The sequence below is a fragment of the Tiliqua scincoides genome, chromosome 7 (genome assembly GCF_035046505.1).
Source record: "Tiliqua scincoides isolate rTilSci1 chromosome 7, rTilSci1.hap2, whole genome shotgun sequence".
Lineage (NCBI taxonomy): Eukaryota > Metazoa > Chordata > Lepidosauria > Squamata > Scincidae > Tiliqua > Tiliqua scincoides.
The window spans coordinates 1459306-1485830 of NC_089827.1; the positions used below are offsets into that span (position 1 = coordinate 1459306).

Sequence of the window (26525 nt, forward strand, 5' to 3'; positions counted from 1 at the left end):
GACTGGTTGCAAGAGGCAGTGAATTGATTTTAGTGAATTCTGTGTATATAGGTGTGCTAAGCAGTTTGAAGGAGTAACAGAATTTTGAAATGGCTGAATCTGTTTCTCACCACACACACACACACACACACACACACACACACACACACACACACACACACACACCATGTATTATACACAATGTAAATGGTAAATTAAAAAATAGTTTGGAAAATTAGACAGAAATTAGATCATCACGGAAAGTTGTTGGTGTGTGGTTTCCCCCCCCCCCCCCAAGAGGAAATATACAGCATTGCTTCAAAATGTGGCATCACTATTTTCATCACATCCCTGACTTTCCCTCTTGAGTGATATGTTCAATTTGTTTTTGGATGCAATGAGAAAAATGAATTAAAAACCCACATATGAAATGTAATCTGCTTGAGTTTCCCCTGCCCTTCCCAAGCCACCACCCAACTCTGTGTGTGTCCAATTTATCCTTGCATGTGATAGCCCATAGCAAATTGTTGAAAGACTGCCTGATACCGCATTGCAATGCAGATGGATCATGATGGCACTTATTCTGGGACGCAATCACTTAACCTCTCACTGAGCCAGCTCACTCATTACTTCCTCTCAAAAAATGTCTGCCTGAAAGACTCTCTGGTGTGTGCTTCACTCCCCGACTTATTGGAAGGAGAAAGTTTGAAGTGAACCACACTGTAACACACTTTTTTTAACATGATACATTACTGAACCTATAACTTTGGGGGGGTTCCATGTTTACAGCAAATTCTCACTTAAAGTTGTTTCATTATAAAGTTGATAAAAGGTAAAAAAACAAACAACAACAACAACAAAAACCTGTTTCCTGTCCAGGGCCACTGACTGTGTTTGTGTGAAGTTTGACAGTGGCCAAAGCCAAGGCCACTGTCTGGTTGTCCCCATATCTATGTGAATTTTCTCCAACCCAGAAAGGTCACATTTATTTCATAATTTAATATTAGAAGTGTTTGGGGTCTTTATTCAGAAGTTTGGTGATGTTTTTGTGACCAGAAATATGCGGTAGGAACTTAACTCTTGTTTATGTATACTGATTAGCCTATAGTAAAATTGGTTTTGTTATAAGTCAGTTCGCTTAATTTCCAAGAACTTCTCAACAACTGGAAGTGAGGACTTGCTCTACTGCATTTACTGTTGGCAATTCTCATCCTTGAATGTGGTCCAAGAAATTCAGCACTGCCCCAGTTGTTCTCGGGTATTACTTTGCACTTCTAAAACTAGCAGTTTTCTTGGCTGGATTCTATTGCCAGCTCTGCTCTCATGGACACACAAAGTGTGTCTGCTACTCCACATGTGTTCACACACAGTCTCAGGTCAGAATTAAGCTCAGCTGGAGAATTTATGACAAGGGAACCCCAAATGCAATGTTATAGGCGTTTTGGAACCATTGATAGCAGAGCAAATAACCTCAAAGTGCCTCCACTTAGGCTAGCAATAGGACAGAGTTTTAAAAGAATGTGGATTTCATTGAGAGACATAAGGAAAAGGCAGTCTGTACTTGTGAGATCAGTTGCTGTCGAGAGAGTTGCTGTATTGGGGATGGAGAAATTGGAATCATTCTGCACTGACCACTGTGGCACCAGGGGACAGTGGGGAACAGCCTTGATGCTGTGCACCCAGGAAGCAGGAAGGGATGAGAGAAGCAGGGAGACATTATGGGGAAGGAGAACTTTGTGTAGTAGAAGTAGCTGGCTTAGAGCAGCTAGTCACGGACCCCACCAGGGGGCAGGTGACTCTGGATTTAATATTATACGGTACACAGGACCTAGTTAGAGATGTAAATGTTACTGAGCCATTGGGGAACAGTGATCATGCTGCGATCCATTTTGACATGCACGTTGGGGGAAGAATACCAGGCAAATCTCTAACAAAAACCCTTGACTTCCGACGGGCGGACTTCCCTCAAATGAGGAGGCTGGTTAGAAGGAGGTTGAAAGGGAGGGTAAAAAGAGTCCAATCTCTCCAGAGTGCATGGAGGCTGCTTAAAACAACAGTAATAGAGGCCCAGCAGAGGTGTATACCGCAAAGAAAGAAGGGTTCCACTAAATCCAGGAGGGTGCCCGCATGGCTAACCAGCCAAGTTAGAGAAGCTGTGAAGGGCAAGGAAGCTTCCTTCCGTAAATGGAAGTCTTGCCCTAATGAGGAGAATAAAAAGGAACATAAACTGTGGCAAAAGAAATGTAAGAAGGTGATAGGGGAGGCCAAGCGAGACTATGAGGAACGCATGGCCAGCAACATTAAGGGGAATAATAAAAGCTTCTTCAAATATGTTAGAAGCAGGAAACCCGCCAGAGAAGCGGTTGGCCCCCGGATGGTGAGAGAGGGAAAGGGGAGATAAAAGGAGACTTAGAGATGGCAGAGAAATTAAATGAGTTCTTTGCATCTGTCTTCACGGCAGAAGACCTCGGGCAGATACCGCTGCCCGAACGGCCCCTCCTGACCGAGGAGTTAAGTCAGATAGAGGTTAAAAGAGAAGATGTTTCAGACCTCATTGATAAATTAAAGATCAATAAGTCACCGGGCCCTGATGGCATACACCCAAGGGTTATTAAGGAATTGAAGAATGAAGTTGCAGATCTCCTGACTAAGGTATGCAAATATTATACTGCCATTGTACAAATCGATGGTAAGGCCACACCTGGAGTATTGTGTCCAGTTCTGGTCACCGCATCTCAAAAAAGACATAGTGGAAATGGAAAAGGTGCAAAAGAGAGCGACTAAGATGATCACGGGGCTGGGGCACCTTCCTTATGAGGAAAGGCTACGGCGTTTGGCCTCTTCAGCCTAGAAAAGAGACGCCTGAGGGGGGACATGATTGAGACATACAAAATTATGCAGGGGATGGACAGAGTGGATAGGGAGATGCTCTTTACACTCTCACATAACACCAGAACCAGGGCACATCCACTAAAATTGAGTGTTGGGAGGGTTAGGACAGACAAAAGAAAATATTTCTTTACTCAGCGTGTGGTTGGTCTGTGGAACTCCTTGCCACAGGATGTGGTGATGGCGTCTAGCCTGGACGCCTTTAAAAGGGGATTGGACAAGTTTCTGGAGGAAAAATCCATTACAGGGTACAAGCCATGATGTGTATGCGCAACCTCCTGATTGTAGAAATGGGTTATGTCAGAATGCCAGATGCAAGGGAGGGCACCAGGATGAGGTCTCTTATTATCTGGTGTGCTCCCTGGGGCATTTGGTGGGCCACTGTGAGATACAGGAAGCTGGACTAGATGGGCCTATGGCCTGATCCAGTGGGGCTGTTCTTATGTTCTTATGGAAGTTGGGGAAGAACAGTTAAAAGGGTAATTGGGGGGAAAAGTAGTTGGAGGACCGGATGGAAAAGAATGCTGGGGAAAGAGACAGTGGCTGTGAGGCAAACTGCTGGCCAGAGCAGGGCTTTCCAAATCTTTTCGCACCAGGACCCACTTTTTAAAACAATTTATCACAACCCACTAGACCAAAAGTGGGGAGGAGAGAAAGAGAGAGATCTAGAAAGAGACAATATTTGTATTGATTAATAAAGCATTAATTAATAATAATCAGGTTCCTTTGCTCCTGGGGCTGCTAGAGACCTTACTTGTAGTATGTGTGTGTAGACATTAGATAGACGTTCCCTAGAAATGGAGTTCAAGGACTGTTCCCCCTCCCCAATACTGGAGAGAATTGGAAAATGTGATATTTTAACAGGGGTATGAAGATCACCTCATACCACAGGTTAGCATTCCAGCTAACAATTTCCGTCTGCAAACTGGGTAAAACCTTGCAAATATTTTTTAATGTTTCAAAAATGTTTTGCAACCCACCAAACGTTGGCTCATGACCCACTCGTGGGTCCCAACCCACAGTTTGGGAAAACCTGGGCCAGAGGCTTGAGTAGGAGCTGAGGTACATGAGAAGCATTCCCTGAAGACCACCAAGGAGCAAACCTGCTGGAGAATATTCTTAAATACTTACCTGGACTCTGATTTGGAGTAGTTGTGTCTGGCAGCTATTGCGATACTTGCCCAATGATAAGCGGGATGTGGGTATTTTGTACAGAAAGCAGAGGCAGATTTAATGTAACAGCTGTTTATTGCAAGGGCAGTAAACCACAGGGGAGAAACGGGACTGACGGAGGGATAAACAGCAACTAATATCCTTTTAGTTGCAGGCAGAAAACTGATATAGGGTTACAAGGACTGTCCTTTCTGTTTACAAATGCTGTCAAAAGAGGCAGGAATGTTTGCCAGAATGGTTTGCATTTTATTATAAACAATCAATCAGTGTGTGTGTGTGTGTTTACTTATAAACATAGTTTCCAACAGAAATTTTTTAAAAAGTGTTACTGAATGATTTCCTGGAGAAGGATTGAGATGGATTGAACAGAACCTGCTGTTTCCTTGGATGCTGAAAATCTCTCTCTAATTGTTCAGAGCAGAATTCATGAGAGATATTTACACTGGTGTTAAAAATGCCGTATACACATCAGATACATTTTCCGTCAAATGCTACACTTGTTTTGAACGTGTGGTTTTAGTCACAGGCACAGGAATGACACCCATGTTTATGCAGGCTCAGTTAGCCAGATCAAATGTTGTTGCTATTGTAGTGACACAAAATCTGTTTTTTTTTTCCCAACACCCTACCTTGAAAACTGAATTGAAGGCCAGTAGATTAAGCTGTTACTTTTCTTTGGGCGCAATCCTAACCCCTTATGTCAGTGCTTTCCAGTGGGACATGTGCTGCATCCTGCAGTTGGGTGGCAGTCACAGAGGCCTCCTCAAAGTAAGTGAATATTTGTTCCCTTACCTCAGAGCTGCATTGCCCTTTTGTCAGTTCTGGAAAGCACTGACATAAGGGTTTAGGATTGAACCCTTAGTTGTATATCACCAATAACAAAAAAATTATACACACGCACACACTGCAGCCAACAGGTTTATTCATGCTGTGTGAAGGGAAATAAAATTAAGCAAACACTATGGTGGCATTCTCATGATCTGAACTGTATCTTTTTTTTTGAAGGGGGTAGAGAATTGCCAGTGCGATAAATTCTTGACTTACAGCTCAATCCTGTAGGGCCAGTTGTGACACTGTAATGACTCTGCGGCACTGAAAAATTTATTCAACCGCATGGTGAATAAAACAATTGTATAAATCCATTTTCTACCTCTTTTGCTTTTGCTCACGCTTTGCACAGAACCCAATACCTTTCGGAGCTTGCTGTCGTATTTTGGACATTCTGATAGCACATGTATTGCGTTCTAAAAATATGATTGCACGCAGCATTTCGTTTTTATAAATTAAAGCTATCACAGTATGTCTCTAAGGGGGCAATACGCCTCTAAGTGGCCTGCCCTAGATCTAACAAAGGTTGGGAGGCTGTTGGAGGTCAACGTGGGATAAGGGGATATTTTTTCCCTTACCCAGTGTCAAGCCCCAGCCTGCCTTATGGGTCTACTTGGATCTCCTCCAGTTGTTTAGCTGGCACAAATCCAAGCATCCCATGTCAGGGCTTAGAATACGGTGTGCCTGCTGCCACTGATGCCACCCCTCTCCTGGTCTCTTGGTCCTGATCCTCCCCTGCCCAGAAACACCCCTTCTGCACTCCCAGAATGCCCTCCTGCCACCTTCTTCCTCCCACTGCGCCATCCAGTGTAAATTTACTTTGCTCAGCTGGCACAGGGATGGGATTAATCCCTGGCAGAGGGATGGGATTGCTCAACTGGCACAGGGATACTTCATCTGGTGTCAACAACTCAACACACGTCCTTGTGCCAGTGCGGCCTGCTCCCAAATCTGCACCAACGCGCTTGACGGCATGTTTGCGACACTTGGGAGTCAGTGCAAGGGGCCTGTTCAGGCACAAGGCAAAGTCTGGATCAGTCTGTAAGTTGAATACTTACGCAAAGTGTTTAAACAACCTCATAGTAAAAGATCAGTGTTGGTTGGACTCCTGCCTGAAACTTCAATTGGTTACAGTTTAAAGCCACTTTGTCTCTTTATTACGTTGAAATCTACATTTGATATCAAGCCAAATTTTGAGGCTCAGCATGACAGACAAATGTAGTGATCTAATTAAAATATTAATAGAATTGAATTAGATTTCTTATGTCTATTTCCTGCTGCTTAGCAGAGACAGTGCCGCATTGTTGTCTTTTGAAAAATGCAATTAGATTTATTAATTGGGATATTAAGAGCAATAATCTTCTGGGCCTGTGCCCTGTTTTGGCTGTGGCTGGTCTCCCATGGATAAGCAGGTGTGCTTGCCAGTATCTGGAAACACAAATTTAATTAGGTTTCTGTATAACTAGAGCATTTCATTTTTGTCACAGTAGCCTTTTCTCTTCCCTTGGAATTTTGCTAAGTCAGAAGCTGTTTTGTGGAGGATTTCGCTGACAAAAACAGAATACAAATTGTTGGTTGCCCACACAGGTCTGTCGTTTGTGGGGCGCCAGTCGCAGGCCATGTGCACAAGAATCTTTGCGAACAGCATTTGCTGCGTTGAATTTGATTAAGAGACTTTGATAGCGAGAAAATTACTGGATTAGGTAAAGAAAATCAGGAGTATTGACTCAGCTGTTCCTTGAGAGATGCAGTACTTGACCTTTAAAGGAAGACTTTCGCTGGCGCTTCCTATCGAAAGAAAACCAGCTCCTGTTGTTTTAACGGAGAAGTGCTGAATGTGTAGATGACTGCAAAAAGCATTGCTTTGTTAAGCCTTTTGCTCCTTGGTGCACACCCCACAAGTGTGAAATGAGAACTGGATCAAAGCGCAGTCTCTCTTTGAAAGAGGCTAGTTGGCCTTTTCTACATCTGTTCCACCCAGGATTACTATAACCCTGAGGTATTCAATCTGTGCGTCCCTCCTCCCTAGGGACTAGGCTCCAGGGGCGTCGCCAGGCATCTGGAGGGGAGAGAGGCTGGGCTGGGCTGCTCTGCTGCAATTGCTGCCTCCTGACTTGCTGCTTTTCTGCAGCTGCGAACAAGGTGGGTGGGCCAGGATGAGGCTGGGAGGGCGTGTGAAACATGGTGTGGGGAGGTGGGAGAGAAGGCTGGCTGGGCGGGCAGGCAGGCAGACGTGCTGCATCTCATCACGAAGCTCTCTCCATGTGCAACCTCGCCCCAAGGACTACATTTCCCAGTGTGCCCCTCGCCCTGGGCATCCTGGGATTGGTCAAGGCTGGAGGAGAGAAGGGTGCGGAGGTGCTGCATCTCGGGGAGAGAGGTGGCTGGCAGGTGCTCTGCTGCTGAGCTCTGCTCTGCTCAGCTGCAGGTGCTGCCTCCTGACTTGCTGCTTTTCTGCAGCTGTGAACGAGGTGAGTGGGCCAGCATGAGGCTGGGAGGGCCTGTGAAACATGCTGGGGGGAGGTGGGAGAGAAGGCTGGCTGGGCAGGCAGGCAGAGGTGCCGCATCTCATCATGGAGCTCTCTCCATGTGCAACCTCGCCCCAAGGACTACATTTCCCAGTGTGCCCCTCGCCCTGGGCGTCCTGGGATTGGTCAAGGCTGCTTGGGAAGGAAGGAGCCAGCCTGCTCCTAGTGAGGGGGTGTCCAAATGCCCCAACCTGCATCCCTCCGTCTTGCCTGGGGGAACAGGGGTGGCATCTGCATGTTGGGTGTGTGTGTGTGTGTGTGTGAGCAGCCCCCATCTGCTTTGGGATGAGTTGTAATCTTGCTGGGTGTGGCCGCAATCCTTTCCACACTTTCCTGGGAGTAAGCCTCATTGACTCAAATGGGGCTTACTTCTGAGTAGACCTACATAGGCTTGGGGTCTGTGTCAGCTTAACCCAGGATCCTCACCTTCCCCCCCCCCTTCAAAAAAGAAAAAAAGCCACTCTTGATGGCTTTGTCTCCAAAAATTGATTAAAAATTAAAATCCCCATTTCTTTTCAGCCACCCGCTTTTTCCTCCTGCCTCCTTTTGGGGGAGGGGTTACTCTGTTGGCTGCTATTGTAAGACAAAAGGCACAATCCTAGCTAGGTCTACTCAGAAGGAAGTCCTATTGTGGTCAATGGGACTTACTCCCAGGAAAGTGGGGTTAGGATTCTAGCCAAACATTCTCTAGGTCTCAGTTTGCATCAGTTTGCAATTAGCAGATACACACAAAACAAAGTCTTCCCCTCCTGCAAATTCATCACTTCCCCCTCCCTTTCCAAAACCCTCCAAGTGTGCTGCTAACAAACTCAGGGCACAATCCTAACCAGGTCTACTCAGACATAAGTCCTATTTTGTTCAATGGGGCTTACTCTCAGGTAAGTGTGGTTAGGATTGCAGCCTCAGAGTGCTGGCAGCCTTGTTTCTAGTGTATAATTATAACACCTTCACCCCCATTTTGGGGGTAACTGAGGTGAGGTGTTGTAATGGGGAGCCGTGGCCAATGGCTACAAGGATCAGGGGAGGCGCAAGCCGGAAAAGTTCGAGAACCACTGCTATAACCTGTTGCCTTGCTTTTCCTTTGAGTGGTCACTGACTGGTGTTGAACGGGACAGCCCTTAGTTGCACATTCTAAGGAGTAGCTAGTTCCTTTTCAACCTAAAAGAGGGTGGCATTTATATCGCGTGGTTCCTGCTTTACCGCAGCAGTGGTAAATTTTGCATGAGCTTGTTCTGACCCCACCAAAGCCAGGCCCCACTGGCTGTCCATTTGTTTCCGGGCCCAGTTCAAGGTGCTGGTATGCATCTTCAAAGTCCTATACAGCCTGGGGCCACTGCATATGCCTGCTCCCATATAATCCTGCCCTCTCTCTTAGGTCATCAAAGAAGGCCCTGTTGAGAGTTTCACCACCAGTAGAAATGAAGGGTGCAGCAAGGAACAGGGTCTTCTGAGTTATGGCACCACTTTTATGGAATTCACTGCCAGAAAGTCTAAAATTTTTCCCCTCAGTAGAGATTTCTTGGTGAAGCCAAAAAATTTTTTATTTACATGCACTTTTGGGGTAGGGTACGAGTGAGGTATTGCTGGCTGCCTTTGTCTGACCTGTTTCTTTTATTGAGTATTTGTGCTCTTGTGGCTTCAGTATTTTTTATACAACAACACATTGTTGTGTGTGTGTTTTTTAACCTGTCACTACCTGTGGGTTTTTATTGAAATGCTGCTATAATTTGCTGCTCTGTTTTTTAAGTATGTTTCAGATTTTATATTTCTCTTTTGAATCTGTGTATTTTAAATTTCAGTGCTGTATTTTTATTGGGTACTGTAAGCCACATTGAGCTTCTGGAAAGATGGGGTATAAATAAATAAAATGCAAAGTCGGCTTTGAAGCCGTTGGATGCCATCAGGCTCCAGGAGTTCAGTATAAGCCTGGAGGGAAGGTTTGAGGGAGCCAAGCTGGGACCCAAGGATGCCTGTTGAATGGGACTTTGAGCCTGTGCATCTCCATCTGAACGCAAGATCCATCCACCAGGGAAAAAACTGGCTACATTACATGGTGATGATATAAACTCTTAGACCCCCAGATCACATGTACTGTTGAGCTCCACTGTTCCATAATTTTTCTATTTCTGGCATCAGAAACCTCAAGAGAGTTTTCTTGTGCTACCTCATGAGAAAACCCATCAGTTAATTCCTGAAGCCACATGTATTCTTTTTGGCTTCACACAATTCAGTGCAGGGCCAGAAGAATAATTGGTAACATTCCCCACTGTTTCAGAATGTGAATGTGAATTTTTCTTTGCCCCGTTGAACACCAAGGAGAAACCAGGATGTGGTATTAAGAGATCCTATCTGTACGACTGTCCAGGGAAAGAGAGCCTCGTTCCTGTGTCATCACTCCTCACGTGGAGTGGAATGACAGTTTCCAAAAAATCATCTCAGCCATGCTTCTCAGAATGTGTCACATTTCCAGCAAAGAGAGGGTGGGCCTGATCCCAGTGGCGTCACTAGGGTTCGCGTCACCTGGTGCAGGATGCCAGCGTGTCAGCCCCCATGCAGTGGGCAGAGCAGCACCCCAGGTGGTGGGTGTGGTGATGTACTTTTTGGCTGTACCTTTTGATAGAACAAAGATAGAACACATTCTGCCTGAAATTACGCATTGATTGATATATAACATGATGGTGTTATTCCTCCAAACTGTGATTTTAGTGATTTTGGTCACTAGTGGTGTCACCCCCCCCCCAGGGTGTCAACTTATGAATACCTTATTGGAGCAGTTCTCAAACTTTTAGCATTGGGATGCACTATTTAGAATGACAATCTGTCCAAGACCCACCAGAAGTGATGTCATAGTGGAAGTGACATCATCAGGCAAATTAAAATAAATAAGTATAAATAAAGTGAGACAAATAATTAAATAAGCAGAAGCCAGCCCTGGTCCACCAAGTGAATTGCCTCTGTAGACTGCCTCCAATAACAACCCCCCCTCCAAAACCAGTAAGGTTTTCAGCCCTACCCAGTGCCCAGTTCAACTGAAGAACTTCTGTTTAAACCAGATCACTGTCAGGATCCACCTGGCTTTGCGAGTCTCAAGAAAGTTCACCTTATCAGCTGAAGCCTCTGTTTTATCCTTTTTAGTGGGGGGGGGGGGGGCTGCCTTCTGGAGTATTTGTTGAACTCCAGTTCCATCAGATAGGACCATTCTGGTGGCTTCACATTCCCCCTTGCCTGGCCTGACAACCAGCCAAGACATGTTTGCTTACTCGTGAGTAAATGCGACCGTGAGGCTTAGTTTCGCTTTCCATGGGGCTGAAAACATTCGTCTGCTTGGAGGAAGGGACTTCCTTCTCAGGTGTTTTTGGGGGCTGCATTCATTGGATCAGGACTATTCTGGTGTTGTTGGATTCCTCTCAGCCTGCCCTTTCCGCCAGGCTAAGGCAGGTTTGCCTACTCACGAGTAAACGTGCGATACGGCTCACTTTCACTTTCCATAGGGATCTATGCATTTTTTGTTCTCCAGTTTTTTTACCATAAATTTTGATAAAAAGGAGATATTTCACTCTGGTTTTTTGCATTGCATTCCGCTCAAACTTCCGCATCCAATGGTATATAATATGATGGGGTTACTCCTAACCACCGTGATTTTAGCATGTCACCCAGTGCATGTCACCCGCTATGTGTGTCACCCGGTGCAGCCCGCACCCCCCTAGCGATGCCACTGCCTGATCCTATCCAACTTTCCAGCGCCGATGCAGCCATGCCAACAGGATGTGCACTGCATCCTAAGGTGAAAAGGGTCAGTCCTCAAGGTCATGCAGTGGCTCCCAAATTCTGAGCCATGGCTCCCTGGAGAGCCTCAGATACCAGCCAAGAGAGCCACAGAATCCTCATGAAAAATCTGCCACCCTATACGATGTATAGGATTGTGGCCCTAATGGACAACCACAGCCAGTGGCCCAGAAGGTCAGGCGAGCTGCCAGTCAAAAAGGTTTGGGACCACTAAGGTAAGGGAATGTTTGACTCCAGCAATTAAAGGTGGCCCCTTTTTTTCAAACTCTGGCTAAAAACCATATTGCTGCAGTCTTTCCCTTACAGCTGAACTACGTGTCCGTTCGGTTCTTCCATCTCAGAGAGGCTCTTGAAGTGCTCTGTGTGACCGTGTCTTTTTTATTCCCACCTACTTAGAACTATCCTATCTCCCTTTTGCCTGGTGAAGGGAAATGCAAAATCTATTTCATAAGATTGTGCAGTCCGTGTCCCCAGCCCAGTCAGCTAATACAACCTTCATATAACTTCAGAGAACTGTTAAGGCACCGTGTTGCCCTTATACGCTCAAAGCCCAACCCTATCCAGTTTTCCAGCACCAGTGCAGCTGTGCCAGTGGGTGTGTGCTGCATCCTGGAGGGGCAATCCCAGAGGCCTCCTAAAGGTACGAGAATGTGCTCCCTTTCCTCGGGACTGCATTGTGACTGTGTCAGCGCTGAAAAGTTGGATAGGATTGGGCCCTCAGCTTCTCATCTAGCTGTGGTAGCCTTCTTCCTGATTTAAAGCTGGAGAGGCACTTTACTCTGACACTTGAACCGTCTTCTCTGAGAGGGTGTCACAATAAGAGGTTTCTGCAGGACCCCATTTTTTTTGCACATGTTGCCCATCTTAGGAGCGTTTACGAATAATAAATGATCGTGGCCCCTGCTCACTAGAAGGAGGCCATTAGCCAGAGAAGTGGCTTGTGCAGAGATACTGCTCCCCCAGATAGTTCAGCTATGGCTGCAATCCTGGGTCACCCTTGGGCCAGCTCAAGTTCCTTGCGCCAGCCCAGGAGGGTGGCAAATGTGCCATAGAGCACGTTCGCGCCTCCTCAGGAGGAAGCCGCACCAGCACATGGAGGTGTGTTGGAGCAAGGAGGCTGCATCCAGCCTCCGCTGCAGCTTCCCCCAGGTAAGTTGCATTGGCCAAGCTCAGCTGACCCAGAAGTCTGGGGCAGAGGTGGGAGGGAGGTGTTTCAGGGCAGGCGGAGGGGTGAGCGGGCGGGGAGCAGGAGGCGGGTCTGGGATCTGGCTGCTATACTGGATCCTAGCCCCCATACCTGAGCAGCATGGAGCAGTTTGAAGCCGCTCTGCTCTCCTCAGACTTATGCCACCTCAGGAGCTGGCGCAAGTTCAAGGAGACCCATAGGGGCTGCAGTGGCTTACCCGGGGGTAAGGGAAAGAGTTTCCCCTTACCTCTGGCTGAGCCACTTCAGGGCCCTATCTTGTGCTGGAGACAGCGCAGACCTCCTGGCCTGCCTGTTCCAGTGCAAGATAGGGTTGCGCTGTAAATCTCTTCTTGATTCCACCAGATTCAGTGCAGAGATGGTGCACATGTTCATGCTCTCAGCAGAGGCTGATTGGAAGGAGGCCAAAGCAGAGCATGCAGCAATGTGGTGGGTGCCCTCTGGGTACTGTGGGCTCATGGGAGATGGTTTTGTTCCTCATGGTCCACTAGAGTTCTCCCCTAGCCCATGAGCAGGCACACAGCTTGGGAATTGCTGTTCTAACTTCATGCTGCAGAACTTTAGAAGCATGACACGAGGACATAATTTCACATCCCTCGTGAATTTGCTTACTCATTGCTTACTAAATCCCTCATTGCTTACTAAATAGGTTCACATAAACTGGCAACCAAGCAAACCGTTTCAAACTCGCTAATGTTGCATATTGGATGATATAACTTGATTTCCTTGCTCAACATTTGACGGCCATAATTGGCGACTTTCTGGTTGGTTGGCCTCTTGACCAGGCACTGACTCACACGCACCCCCCATGTCTCTGGGTCAATACTTCCAGGGCAGCAATTTGTCACACTTTTTATCTAGTGAAGGGCTGACTCCTGTGCGATCAGCAGAACCAGATGTTCCCCCTCCGTAGCCCCCTGCGCATCGGATTGTGGAGATGAGGTCACTGGGAAAATGTATCCCGGAGAAATAATTGCACAGAGCTGCATTTGTTTGGATTGCAAAATGATATGTCAAAAAAGATAGCTCTGAAGAACACAAATAAATATTTAAATAATCGCCACTCTCAGCTAGATGGTGTTTGGTTGGGTGATGTGAAAGACAAATCGCTGGGAAGGCAAGAACAGACCAGTGAGAAGGAATGTGGAAAATGTGATGCCCTTTGCTCAGTTTCACCTCCGTTCCCGTCTGTAAACTAGGCTTGGTTCCTAGTCATGGAGTTTTGACAGGTAGTTCCGATATTTGTTTCCTCAGAAGTTGCGCTGAGCTCAGTGGGGCTTGTTTTGTGTTAAGCTTGCTTCACTTTGCAACCACAAAGCTAAGTTACTGAGATGTAGAGAGGATATGTGGGTCTGGCATTCGCAGATTTAACTCACCATGGATGCTAGCGGATATGGATATGGGTCCATGCAGACCTGCACCAACTATTTAGCTAGCACAGTTCCAGGTAGACCCCACTCCGTTCCAGAGGTTTCCCCAGGTAAGAGAACAATTGTTCCCTTACCCAGGAGAGACCTCTGCAACTGCCTGCTGCCGCCCCCCGCCCCCCAGCATTAAGCAGCAGTGGACATTTGGCACCACTATATCTGTGGAGGGGGAAAAAATAGAATCAGGCTCATAGTTTGCTAGCCTGATTTTAGGCAAACAACCTTTTTGCTGTGATGGCTGCTGGGAAACTCAGTGAAATGCTTGTGTGGCCAAGTAACAGACAGCCAGAATAAACCCTGAAGAATCTATTATTTAACAATATTTGAGAACTAGTTCTGAAGTATCCTAAATTAATTAGTATTTTTTTTATCAAGTGGCCCTTCAAGTATTTTCTTTCCTACCTCAGAAAGGTCAGACCCTAGGTGTTCCATCTTCCTTATTCTTTTGATTTAGTCATTAATTTAGAATGCTAAGTACATCTTAAATATTCATGCTCTTAGAAAATTGTTGTGGCTTATTTTCCTTCCTCTCCTTCAAGTGCAAGTTTTACAGATTCCAGGAATGAGTTGATTTTCTTTTCTGTATTTCCTTACCACCTATGGGTTGATTGATACCTTTCAGTAGTTCAAGAGATACATTTTAATAGTTTGTATTAACACCTAATATCATTGTATACGTGGTTTAGAAAATTCAGACAAACACAATGTTGATTTCATCTGCCCAGAGTCAAGGTACAGAACTTGCCAGGGCCAGATGTAGGGCGTGGCATCAGATCAAGGGGTCTTGTGTGTTCCCTGAGGCATCTGGTGGGCCACTGTGAGATGCAGGAAGTTGGACTAGATGGGCTGTGGCCTGATCCAGCAGGGCTCTTCAGATCTTGTGTTCTCAACCTGGCAAATCAAAACTGGGACAAATCTGTAAGTTCAAGCAGAAAATGTGAGGGTTGAGGTCGTGACTGGAACCAGGCAAGATCTGGTGGGTCTTCATGAGTAGAACCCTAACAGAATCTTAAGCAACCTCACTGTTTCAGACTCTTGGAGCCTGGTGCAATCCAGGAAAGAAGATGACAGCCAGCAGCTGCCCCAGAAAAAGAGCAATGCCCCTGCCAGCGTCCACAGCAGCAATTTTGTTTTCAGTTTTAAAAGTTAGAGAAAAGCCACCCTGCCTCTGGTGGGCAGACTATTCCCCCAACCCTGAAGCTGCTTCATCCCTTTTGTGGATTTTCCACACCATGAAAGTGACAGATCTCCCCCTCCCTTATCACTGAAGAGAAAGCACTACACTGCGTGCAGTAAATGTCATGTTAACTATAATACTAAACACATATAACATGCTAAATAATAAAAATATAACCTTGAAAAAATAATGCCACTTCAGTTTTCTTCAGGGACGTGTGGTGGGTGGGGAGGCAGGTGAGGCAGAGCCTCCCCACTGGAGTCCTTCAAAAAACACCATGTGCACGTGGGTTGTGAGTGTTTACACACATCACACGGTGGTGGCTCTTTTTGAAGGTCTCCGGTGGGGAGGCTCTGCCTCACCTGCCTCCCCACCCACCACACGTCCCTGAATTTGTACAAATCGATGGTAAGGCCACACCTGGAGTATTGTGTCCAGTTCTGATCCCGCATCTCAAAAAAGACAGTGGAAATGGCAAAGGTGCAAAAGAGAGTGACTAAGATGATTACGGGGCTGGGGCACCTTCCTTATGAGGAAAGGCTACGGCGTTTGGGCCTCTTCAGCCTAGAAAAGAGACGCCTGAGGGGGGACATGATTGAGACATAAAAAATTATGCAGGGGATGGACAGAGTGGATAGGGAGATGCTCTTTACACTCTCACATAATACCAGAACCAGGGGACATCCACTAAAATTGAGCGTTGGGCGGGTTAGGACAGACAAAAGAAAATATTTCTTTACTCAGCGTGTGGTCGGTCTGTGGAACTCCTTGCCACAGGATGTGGTGCTGGCGTCTAACCTAGACGCCTTTAAAAGGGGATTGGACAAGTTTCTGGAGGAAAAATCCATTACGGGGTACAAGCCATGATGTGTATGCGCAACCTCCTGATTTTTGAAATGGGTTGTGTCAGATGCAAGGGAGGGCACCAGGATGAGGTCTCTTGTTATCTGGTGTGCTCCCTGGGGCATTTGGTGGGCTGCTGTGAGATACAGGAAGCTGGACTAGATGGGCCTGTGGCCTGATCCAGTGGGGCTGTTCTTATGTTCTTATGAATTTCATTCTCTAATCAGAATCCATTTCTGAGGGGAAAAAATGAACAATTTCCCATTCTTAATTTTCATGTTGTCTTTTTCTCCATAGACTTTGAGGAATGGAAAGTTTGCTTGGACTGAGAAACCATCTTCTCTATTCTGTTGCATGTTTCTTGAGTGTAGGGCCGGCTCTATCATTAGGCCAACTAGGCAACTGCCGAAGGCTCAGACCTCAGGGGGGCACAGTACTGAGCTTTGAGGGGCACAGTGTTAGACAGGCTAGTTTTTTTTTTTAGATAGTTTGAAAATTTGAAGGTGGCAATTTTTTGGTGAGATACAAGTCGTTAGCCTTGCCAGGGGTACAAAATAGCCTGGCACCGGCCCTGGCTTGGTAAGAGGAATTACGCCTGAAGCAGAGTAACTTCTGTGTCTTGCGCTGGGGAATCATGTTAAACATCGACAGCATCCCACAGTGAAAAGTGAAAGAGCTGACTGAATCTGCCTCAACCATCTGGCCTGAAAGAACCTCTTTTTGAACGTAGCTATTGTGCGTTCTCAGGAAAAAAAAATTGCAGAATTGGAACTGCTGTTCTATTTATTGTTCAATACGTATTAAATCAGAGTGACATTTCTTGTTGTTAGGTTAGGATAGATATTTTGACAGAAATCCCAAATGTCTAAACTTACAGCAATGTAAACCAGACACTTGATTTGACTCCAGGGGTTCAGTCTGTTTTTGCTTTTCTTTCCATTTCAATATCAAGTCTTCATCATTTAAACATGTAACAAAATTTATAGGGCTTAAAATCAGTCCTTGAGAAAAGTTGTATTATTTCTCCTATTTGTTTATTTTTGTGATTATCTTCATGATGTAGGACAATTGTTATTTAAAAACAATAGACCCACATCATGAAGATAATAAGAAAAATTTCAGTAGAGAAGGAGATAAAAAACAGATCCCAAGAAGAACCACCACAGAAAGAAGCAATTTTCATCACTACAGTAAATAAAACAGGATTCCGGTTCTGATTCTTGTTTCATATTAACATTTTCACATTTCAAAAATTTCAAACTCACTCAACAGGAGTGTGCATTTTACCCAATGACATCACTAGTAATGTTCTCGTTGATGTATCTATAAAAAGAGCTAATCCTAGGCTTAGTTTTAAAAACTACACTGTAGTAAATGTTTTCTGGGAACTCTCTACCTTGGGCATAATAATCCAAAAGTTATTTAAAAGTATAAGACTGAAATTGGTATAAGGTTGCTTCTGTATTCGCTCTTCAGTCTGAAATTGGCATCCTTTGTTCATCCGCATTTTATGAAAGATCCAGATTATGTCATTGCTAAACTAATACCGCGCTTCCCCTTTTATATTTTTAAAGACCTGTTACAGGGTAGTTTTAATTACTGTAGTGCCAACCTGCCCAGCATGGAATGGCAAATGTGCTGCTGATGTAATGGGTATTGGTGCAGTTCTGAAGCCCCAGTTTAACTCATTGCCTCTCTCTTCTCCTAACCAAACTATCTTGTCTAGTGTTCTTAAAAAGCAAAACCAAATGTCATTTTGTGTAAAAGTGGTGATGCACCATCTTTCCTTTAGGACAGGGGTCTCTAAACTTTTCGGCCGAAGGGCCACATCGAATATCTGACTTTGTGTCGAGGGCCAGAAAAAAAAATTAAATATACAATTTAAATAAATACATTAGAGATGGAACTTAGATGAATGGCTGAAATGAAAGGGCTCAAACGTCCAGGATTTCTCCACGCACCAACACAGCCCAAGAAATAAAGCACACACACTTAAATGGACCCCCATTCCCCCACCCCACAAGCACAACTCTGGTTCTGTTTGGTCAACTGGGCCAGAGGCTCTCAGGGGATCAGAGGCTGGCCATTGGCCGGATAGAGGTGCTCTGTGGGCTGCATCTGGCCCCTGGGCCAGGGTTTGGAGACCCCTGCTTTAGGAGATAACAGCATACAGCCAGCAGCATTTAAGGCAGAGATAGGAGAAAAAGCTGGATGAGCGATCTGGAGAAGGGCAAGGAGGGTTGCTGCCACTATTATTCATTCCCCCCCCCTTTAGTCTTGCAGCTCCCTGGCTACCCTCAACTGTGCTAGAATTTGCCTGCCTGTTTGCCTATGCTCTCTGGCTCAATAGCATTACAGGCATACAGTATCCCTGGGGGATATGTTCTCCCCTCCCCCTGTGGATACCAGAAACAGTGGGTGAGGGGGAACCCTTTGTCCTTCATTTCCCCAGGCCCTCCTGCATTCCTCACATCCATTACCTTTGTTTATCTTCATTACATTATCTTCATTATCTTCATTCTAATGGCTGTCTGCTGGTATTCATTTGCATCTTTTTAGATTGTGAGCCCTTTTGGGACAGGGAGCCATTTAGTTGTTTGATTTTTCTCTGTAAACCGCTTTGTGAACTTTTAGTTGAAAAGCGGTATATAAATACTGTTAATAATAATAATAATAATAATAATAATAATAATAATAATAATTACATTAGTGCAAAGCAACAATATGCCTTGTTTAACCAAACACTGTAAGCAGAAAGCTTATAGCAAGAGAAGCGGGCAGGCAGGCTGCAGGCTGGAGTGGAGACTAACAGCCCAATCCTATCCACACTTTCCTGGGAGTAAGCCCCATTGACTCTAATGGGACTTACTTCTGATTAGACATGCATAGGATTGGGCTGTAATAGCCCAATTCTGAGCTGCCCGCATCTAGAGGAGCAGCAACACTAAAATGGCCCCTGCTGCATCCAGTGGACACTGGGCAGCTGCGCACGAAAGTGCGTTCACTTACAAAACGGATGTACAATTTTACAAATGCAATGTGTGAATCAGTCCTCAGAAGAGCCCCCCACCTTGTGCTGGATGCAGTCTCTTTCTGGTTTGCAAACATTGGCATTTGCTGTCTTCTGACAACATTTATTTCTGCCCAGTTGCTAAGTGATAGACTAGCTATAGCTTTTAGAAACAAATAGAGTTGTGTGTGTATTTTTAAAAATAATGGCAATTTTAATAGCTGCTGAATACTTCTCAGGTTTCTTAAGTCATAGGTGCCATAAATCAAACTTGGCTGGATGCTTTTTCCTTCCAAGCTACATTGGGATGGAGTAATCTCCAGTTCCTCTGTGTGTTAATGCACTCGGACATGAATCATGGTGTGAAGCAAGACGTCATATCCTGTGGTGTGTCCGTTTTCTTTAGTCGTTTCTGCTGGAGCTCTGTTCTCACAAATGGCAACAGACTTTACACCTTTAATCCTTGAAGTTGCTATTAATTGGTGAATTTTTCCTTAGAGGTTGGCATTGCATGGAACTGGACACAGACACAAATGACTTGATCCTTGGTGGAAAAACACCAGTGCTGGCCAACTGCTTCACAGTAGTGAGGCACAGTTTGTTATGCTGTTCTGGAAAGGCAGAGATGGAAAGACTCTACCAAGAAAAGGCCATGTTGAAATTTTGCAGACCATCTCCCCGGTGAACTTGTGCATCTGCAAACAGTTATGCAGGATGTGCTTTGCTTTCTATCAAATTGGTACTGAAAAAACATTTCTGCATGCTAGTGGAATATAAATTGTGGTCCACCTTCACTTCGAAGAGTGCCTCAAAAATGTAAACCATGTTATTTCATCAGAAATTGCAGCTGTGCAAACATAGATATCGAAGGAGGGTACAAATGCTGCGTGATTGGCTTGCTATGCTGAACCCAAGACATCAAGCAGATCACTGAAGAGATCATTCTTTACTGACTAAATTTCAGGCATTAAATGCAGTAGAGAAAAATCAAATGTCAGAGAAGTTGTTCCATACAACACAAGTCTGAGTTTTAAGTAGGAATGTTGTGGCTTCTTTGGAGGTCAGGGTTTCAGTACGATATATGTCATAATCAAAGGAACAATATTTTTATACTTACTGTATTTATTTTACCCCACCTTTACCCTTGTAACTAACCAAGGTGCTCAGGGGGACTTACAAAATAATTAAAAGCATGAAATACAGTAAAACAGGCAAAGCAAACAACCACAGCAAATAACAGGGGAAAACCCAACAGAATAACAACAGAAACAGTTAAGTGATAACAAAGTAAATTACATTGAGAAGGCAACATGAAATAAAAAACGTGTTTAACCTTACTGGAAGGCCAAGAAGGAGGGTTAGGTATTTAACTTTAAAGGAAGAAAGTTCAGCAACTGTGGGGCCACCACAGAGGAGGTCCTATCCCACATTGCCACATAGGAGGGTCCCCTGATTGTTTTTTTGTACTGAAGGAGGCAGCGCCATAAGATTTAAAAGCCAATACTAGTAGTTTTGAGTTGTGCCTCAGGAGCAGCTGTCTGCCCAAGTCAGACTACTGAGCTCTCGTGACCACACAAATTTAATTTCTGGACAATCTTCAGGGGCAGCCCTGTATGTTAGCAATGTCTGGACCACAAGCCCAATTCTCCATTCTAGAGGTTGACCAAGGCAGAGGATGAGTCACCAGCCCTGGTTGCAGGAACTTCTCCCAGAGCCATCAGGAATTCTTAAGAATTAAAAAAAAAAAACCTCCAAGGGAAGACTATACAAGTCAGTCCCCTACCCTTAAAGGATTAGGGAGCCTTTATCAGTGTAAACCCCACCAGGCAGTGCTCTGGTCATAGCAGTGTGATCCTAATCGCCTCCACTCCTAGATCATTACCCACCTGCCCAGCAGTAAACACCAAGTCCTAACATGTGTCTTGTCACGTGCGTTGGGACAGAAATGAACTGGGACAGTCCCATGTTAGCTGTGGTGGCCGTGAAGTCCTGAGCTGCTTCTGTGCCCGGAGCCTCAACAGGGACATTAAAGACCTCAGAAGTATTTAAACTCATTCACAAGCCTCGACTAGACATCACCCGCAGCTTGTTCAATTGTGGAGACTGTTGGAAGGCAGGGTGGCTAATACTTCAACGGAATCCCAAACCTGTCTCACCCCTTCAGCATTAGATGGAAACACTAGCCCATCAAGCTCATATAAAGCTCCTTATTAGCTTCTTCATAAAGTATCCAGAGGACCTACATGGGGGGCTTCCTCCACCTCTGTATTTGCATGTTTCTGTTGTCCAGTAAAACAGCACCTGGTGTGTGGCTGGCATAGCAATTTTCTGTAGAAAGGGCCTTTTGTCTACCCACTCCTGAAGAGAGGAGGGTAGGGGGGCCAAATTCCCAGTGCACTTCTATTACCTCCAATACATGTGAAGTTGGTGCTGTACATGTGCTGTAGTTGGTGAAGGGAAGCTCTAACAGCTGTCAGATTCCGTAACAAACTACAGTCCCTGCAGAATGCATTGGGGGAATCTGCAACAGTACTAATACATGTTGGTGCTTGCGGAGAAGATCTGGGCTGCATTTCCACTATAGTAATCCACTTCCAATGAAGTGCATTGGAAGTGGATTAAAGCTGTAGTGGAAATGCAGCCCGGGTCTTCTCCACGAGCACCTATGTGTATTAGTACAGTTCAAAGATGGGGAAGTGAAATTTACACCTTCAGACTTCAACTGCCAGGCCCCAGCAGTAGGTCACCCAGTGCATTTCAAAGAATTCCCAGGCCCCCCAATAGTCAACTCCACCCCTCCTTCTAGTTTAGGATGTGTATAAATAGAACACATGGCCTTGGATCAAGCCTACATTGCTTGAAGGTGGAATTAACAGTATGGAGTACTAATGTAAGTCTGGAGCACAGAAAAGGAAAAAAGGAGAAAAAATTTTTTTAGAAGACCAAGCAAATCTATTTCCCCTGGTCTTCAAATAAGGGAGACAGCCAAGGCTGGTCTTTGGATGCCCCTGCATTGGAAGAAGAAAAAACAAATGAGGAAGACTTTACTGAGGTGGAAGAAAAGAGACACAAGTAGCACCACTCAAAGTAAGGGACTTATCCCATTCTGATCAATGTTTTCATTTTGTTTCAGTCTTGTTCATGCGAAGTTAAAACTGTCAATTAAAAAGTGTGTGTGTGTGTATATACTAATAACTTCTTTCACCTTAAGTTGTCTTTAAATTCTCCCCATGTCTGCATATAAAGTCTTCTGGCTTAAAATTTCATGCAGTCATAAAGAGAAAATATATATTCCCATTATCTTTCTGTCTGGTGGGAGGTTTATTTTCCAGCTCTGGCAGCCCAGATGGATCAAAGCTGTTACTTTTACTTTTAATGGAGTAGGACCTGCATAACTAATAATTTACTATTCAAGGAACTCGTTTGCCACAAACTGCATTTCCAAATGGAGTTTTACTAGAGAAACTGTTATATATAACTGTTCTTGCTCTGTACAGTTAGAGCTGAGTGACTGCAGATTAGAGAAAAGGCCAGAACTTCAGTTTTAATGCAATTCTGATCTTGCTAAACGTTATTTAGTACAATTATGTGTTATTCACGTATAGTCGCTTGATGTAACACATGCTGCTGCTCCCACAAACGGCTCTGCCTTTTTTCTTTGCTGCCCCCTCGACTTGGATTTCCTTCCCAGAGTTCTTGCAGACTGCTGAAGTTTTCCTTCATCAAATCCCTTCCACCACTTTCATGAAGCCTGTGGCTTAAGTCTTCTGCTCACAGCCCGAGTAAAACAAAGCCCCAGTGTGTATAACTGCACTTTCACATATTCATTGCCTGCTGCCCTTGCGCCTTGCTTTCATCTCTTTCTCTTCATCTGTTGCCTCTTCTGCTATCAAAATTTTTGATTGTGAGCTCCTTAGGGCAGAGGCTTTTTTTCCTTAAATTTTCTGTCTACAATATTGGCGCCTTGATGATGATGATGATGATGATGATGATGATAGATGTGGCAATATCTGGGGATGTACGAATTGAAGACAAAGTGATTGAAAAAGCAATCAAGTATAAAGACCTTCAGACTGATGTAGAATGACTTGGGGTGCAATCCTAACCCCTTATGTCAGTGCTTTCCAGCACTGACATAAGGGCAATGCAGCTCTGAGGTAAGGGAACAAACATTCCCTGACTTTGAGGAGGCCTCCTTGAGTGGCACCCAACTACAGGATTGGCACCACTATACCAGTGCTGGAAAGCGCTGACATAAGGGGTTAGGATTGTGCCCTTGGTCAAAGAAAGGCAAAGATTGTGGCAATAGTAGCGGGCATTTTAGTAGCCATACCACAAAACTTGGAAAAACACCTGCACACCTTAGATGTAAATGAAAGTACCACGTATGAGCTGCAAGAAGCAATTTTACTTGGAATTGCATGTATATTATGCAAATACCTCTAGATATTGTGGGCGTTGTAACGGACTTGATATTTAGAAAATACAAGCCACCATCAGGTGGGCTGTGAAGTACATGATAATAACAAATAATAAATAATAGAATGTTGTGCAATGTAATTACACTTTCAGAAATTACTGTTTTCCACTGTTGGGTTCCCACAAAAACCGGAATAATGCAACTGGCAGAGCCATTAAGGTGGACTGATTGTTTTCTTAATAATTCCCAAAGCACTTCAACTATTTTTACTGGGAAATTACTCAATTAAATAGATGTGAAATTGCATCTTCTCTACTGCATGTCCAGAGAAGCTGTAGCTCTCCATAAGAGCAAATGAGTGGGAGATGCAGCTTCGCGTCTGTATATCGGTGAAAAAAGTTTCCCTGATCAAAAAGACCTTGAAGTAGTCATGCAAATGTTTTACCTAAAGTGGCTTTTCTTCCTGCATTTCTCCTGTACATGTGACAAGGAGATGCAGTGGCACAGCTAGAGGGGTGCAAAGCACTTTGCAAGGAGTCTCACTGCAGCATGCAAGCAGCCTCTCCCCCTCCCCTTTGGAGCCATTTCAGGGAGGGGGGAAATGGAGGAATACGCCTGGCTCCGAAGGGGAGGAGTGCATCGGGTCAGAGAAGGCTCCGCTATGGCACAATAACTCTGTTTGCTCCTAATCCACAATGCTAGTTAAAACACTGTTACAGTTTAATTTTTCTCTAAGTAGTACTTGTAAAGCTTCCTGTCCGTTTCTTTGTGTTTTTCCCCCTCAAGGACCACCTGTTTCATCTGGAAGCACACCGATTGGAGAGAGGACGTGGCAGGTGCCCCTTTGATCCCAGTTCCTCCTTCGTCTCCACTTTGTTTGGTAACAACTTGTCCTATCGCAATGTCTTCCTGTGGGTTCCCTCCTTCAGTTTTCTGAAACTTGCCAGGGCTTCTTTTCAGCCTTTGATGTACCAGCTCTACTTCTGATCAGTTTGTTGGCTTGCGCATTTATTTCACTCAAAGCTGCCTTTCATTTCCATGGAAAGAGGCACCCAGCAGCTTTCCACACTTAATAAAAAATATTGAAAAAAGTTTTAAAACAAAAAACGAAATAATCACAATAGGTCAGTGATCCATAAAACATTTCTGAAGCAAACCTCCAGGGCATTAACACCCCCTGCCTCCAGCTTTCTGTAATCCTCAGATGTGATAAGCACTCCTCCCCTCCTCATCTAGGTCATTTATAAAAATGTTCAACAACACAGGACCAGAGAGAGAGCCCAGAGGTTCCAGGGTGATGAAGGTACAACCTCCATCCAGGTTGGTGTTCGATGGCACTCATCAGGAATGGTGGTTCAACAAGCTCTGAACCCACCTAACAGTTGTGGCCCATCTAGCCCACACTTTGTCATTTTATCCAGAAGGATCTCATGGAAAACATTGCCAAATGCTTTGCTGAAAACTAGGAACACCATGTCCACCACATTCGCTTGCTCTTCCAGACTAGTAGTTCCATCAAAGAAGGACTCCTCACTCCAGAGGACATTTCACTAGGGCAGTACAGAATAGAACATTTGATCTGAACCTTGTGCCTCTGCTGCTACAGCCCAGCCATGACGCAATTGTGTCCCATCAGCCTCTACACAGGGCTGGTTGTGTCAAGAGTAGGATTCATTCATACATGCAGTTTCTCTCCTCCATCAAGCAGAAGTGCACGTACACAGCATAATTACAAAACTTTGTGTGACGAAGATTCTTGTATGTGTGTGCATGTAGACAGAACTGCAAGTATGACCAGAAAATAGTGGTGGCAGCTCTCCTTCCATCCCAGTTCATACTAATGTATTTCAGTGCACTCCTATGACTCCATTTATGACCAGATGGGGGAAAAACCCTGCAGGAGTGAATTAGGAGAGTGAGATACTCCATCAGATATCTAGGTTCTAAACCTTGACTTCTTAAAAAAATATTCCATGCATCCATTAGGTTTTTAAAATCCTTTTTTATTCAGCATGATTTCACCAGGGGTTAATGGATTGAAATGGCAGGCGGCCATCCCAATACATCATACTTGGATAACTTTAGTCCCAGATATTGGGCACAGGGTAGCCCCAATGAAGCACTCCTGAATCCTATCAATCTCAGCAGGAGAGACTTTAAGCACTTGCTTAATTGTTCTGTTGAAACTGATGGGGCTTCAAATGTTTAATTGGTCTGTACTAAACTCCTCTGTATTTTTTTTAAGTGAGTTGACTTCAGAACTTTTGTGCGTGAAATCTGATCAGGTGCGAAAGGGAGGCAGTGAGGAGGGATATTCCATTTCTGAATAAAGTTGTAACAAGTTATGAATTACAATCAGGAAACAGAGCAGACTCTCAACCACGGATAATGCTACATAGAAATGTTAAATGTTTAGTTAAATTCCACCAAGAGCTCTCAGACCTCAATGCCTCAAACAAATGAACTCTCCGGTCTGCTTTCAATAAGGAAAGTTCTACTTGGTAATAGATCCCATTGGCAGATTGTCAGAGACCACAGCAGCAGCTCTTGAAAGGCCGATAATGTTCTCCTGGCGCGTGGCTTTTGATGCATGTGCGCAGCAGTGCCCCTCCACCCTGCGCCCTTGGGAATCCAGGTCGTTTGCACTGCTGTGGCTGAGGCGCAACTTAGCATCACCACTGGGGAGGAACCTTCGCTCGTTGCGGGAGGGTGTGCAGAGGGACCAAGCCGTCTCTGGCTACAAGGATGCCAGCAGGAAGGCTGGTTCAGGCCTGCGCTGGGCAACATTCTGCTGCCATCAGAGAGCAGCCAGTCCCTGGGCCAGCACAGTGGGCATTCAGCTAAGCAACGGGCGAAGTGGCATGCTGCAGGGGAAAGAACTTCTTTTCTTATGTACTTTCTGAATCAGCGAGAATTGGCAGGAGGAGGGCAGCTGTGGTGCTCCACACCTCGCAGCCAGAGTGACTCACAGACACCCTAGTCTTTAACTTGTGCTAGACCGAGTCACAGCTCTCCAGCATTTCACACATGGGGACGTATGGGGAGGGGACTTATAGGAAAGATCACTCTGCACATCTCACAGCCTGGAGTGGGCCGCCCCACCGGCAGAACGCACATTGCACCAGTGCTGGCTTCTGGAAAGCAGCCATGAACATAAGAACATAAGAACAGCCCCACTGGATCAGGCCATAGGCCCATCTAGTCCAGCTTCCTGTATCTCACAGCGGCCCACCAAATGCCCCAGGGAGCACACCAGATAAC

General features: G+C 45.1%; 1 protein-coding gene across 1 annotated transcript in view; it reads left to right on the forward strand.

Annotated features, from left to right (window-relative positions):
• The window catches only part of SEMA3E (semaphorin 3E), a 71446-nt gene that overhangs the window by 14851 nt on the left and 30070 nt on the right, over positions 1-26525 (forward strand). The window contains exon 4 of the mRNA XM_066633139.1: positions 24051-24144. Coding sequence (XP_066489236.1) covers positions 24051-24144 — 94 coding nt within the window. The remainder of the gene's footprint in view (positions 1-24050; positions 24145-26525) is intronic.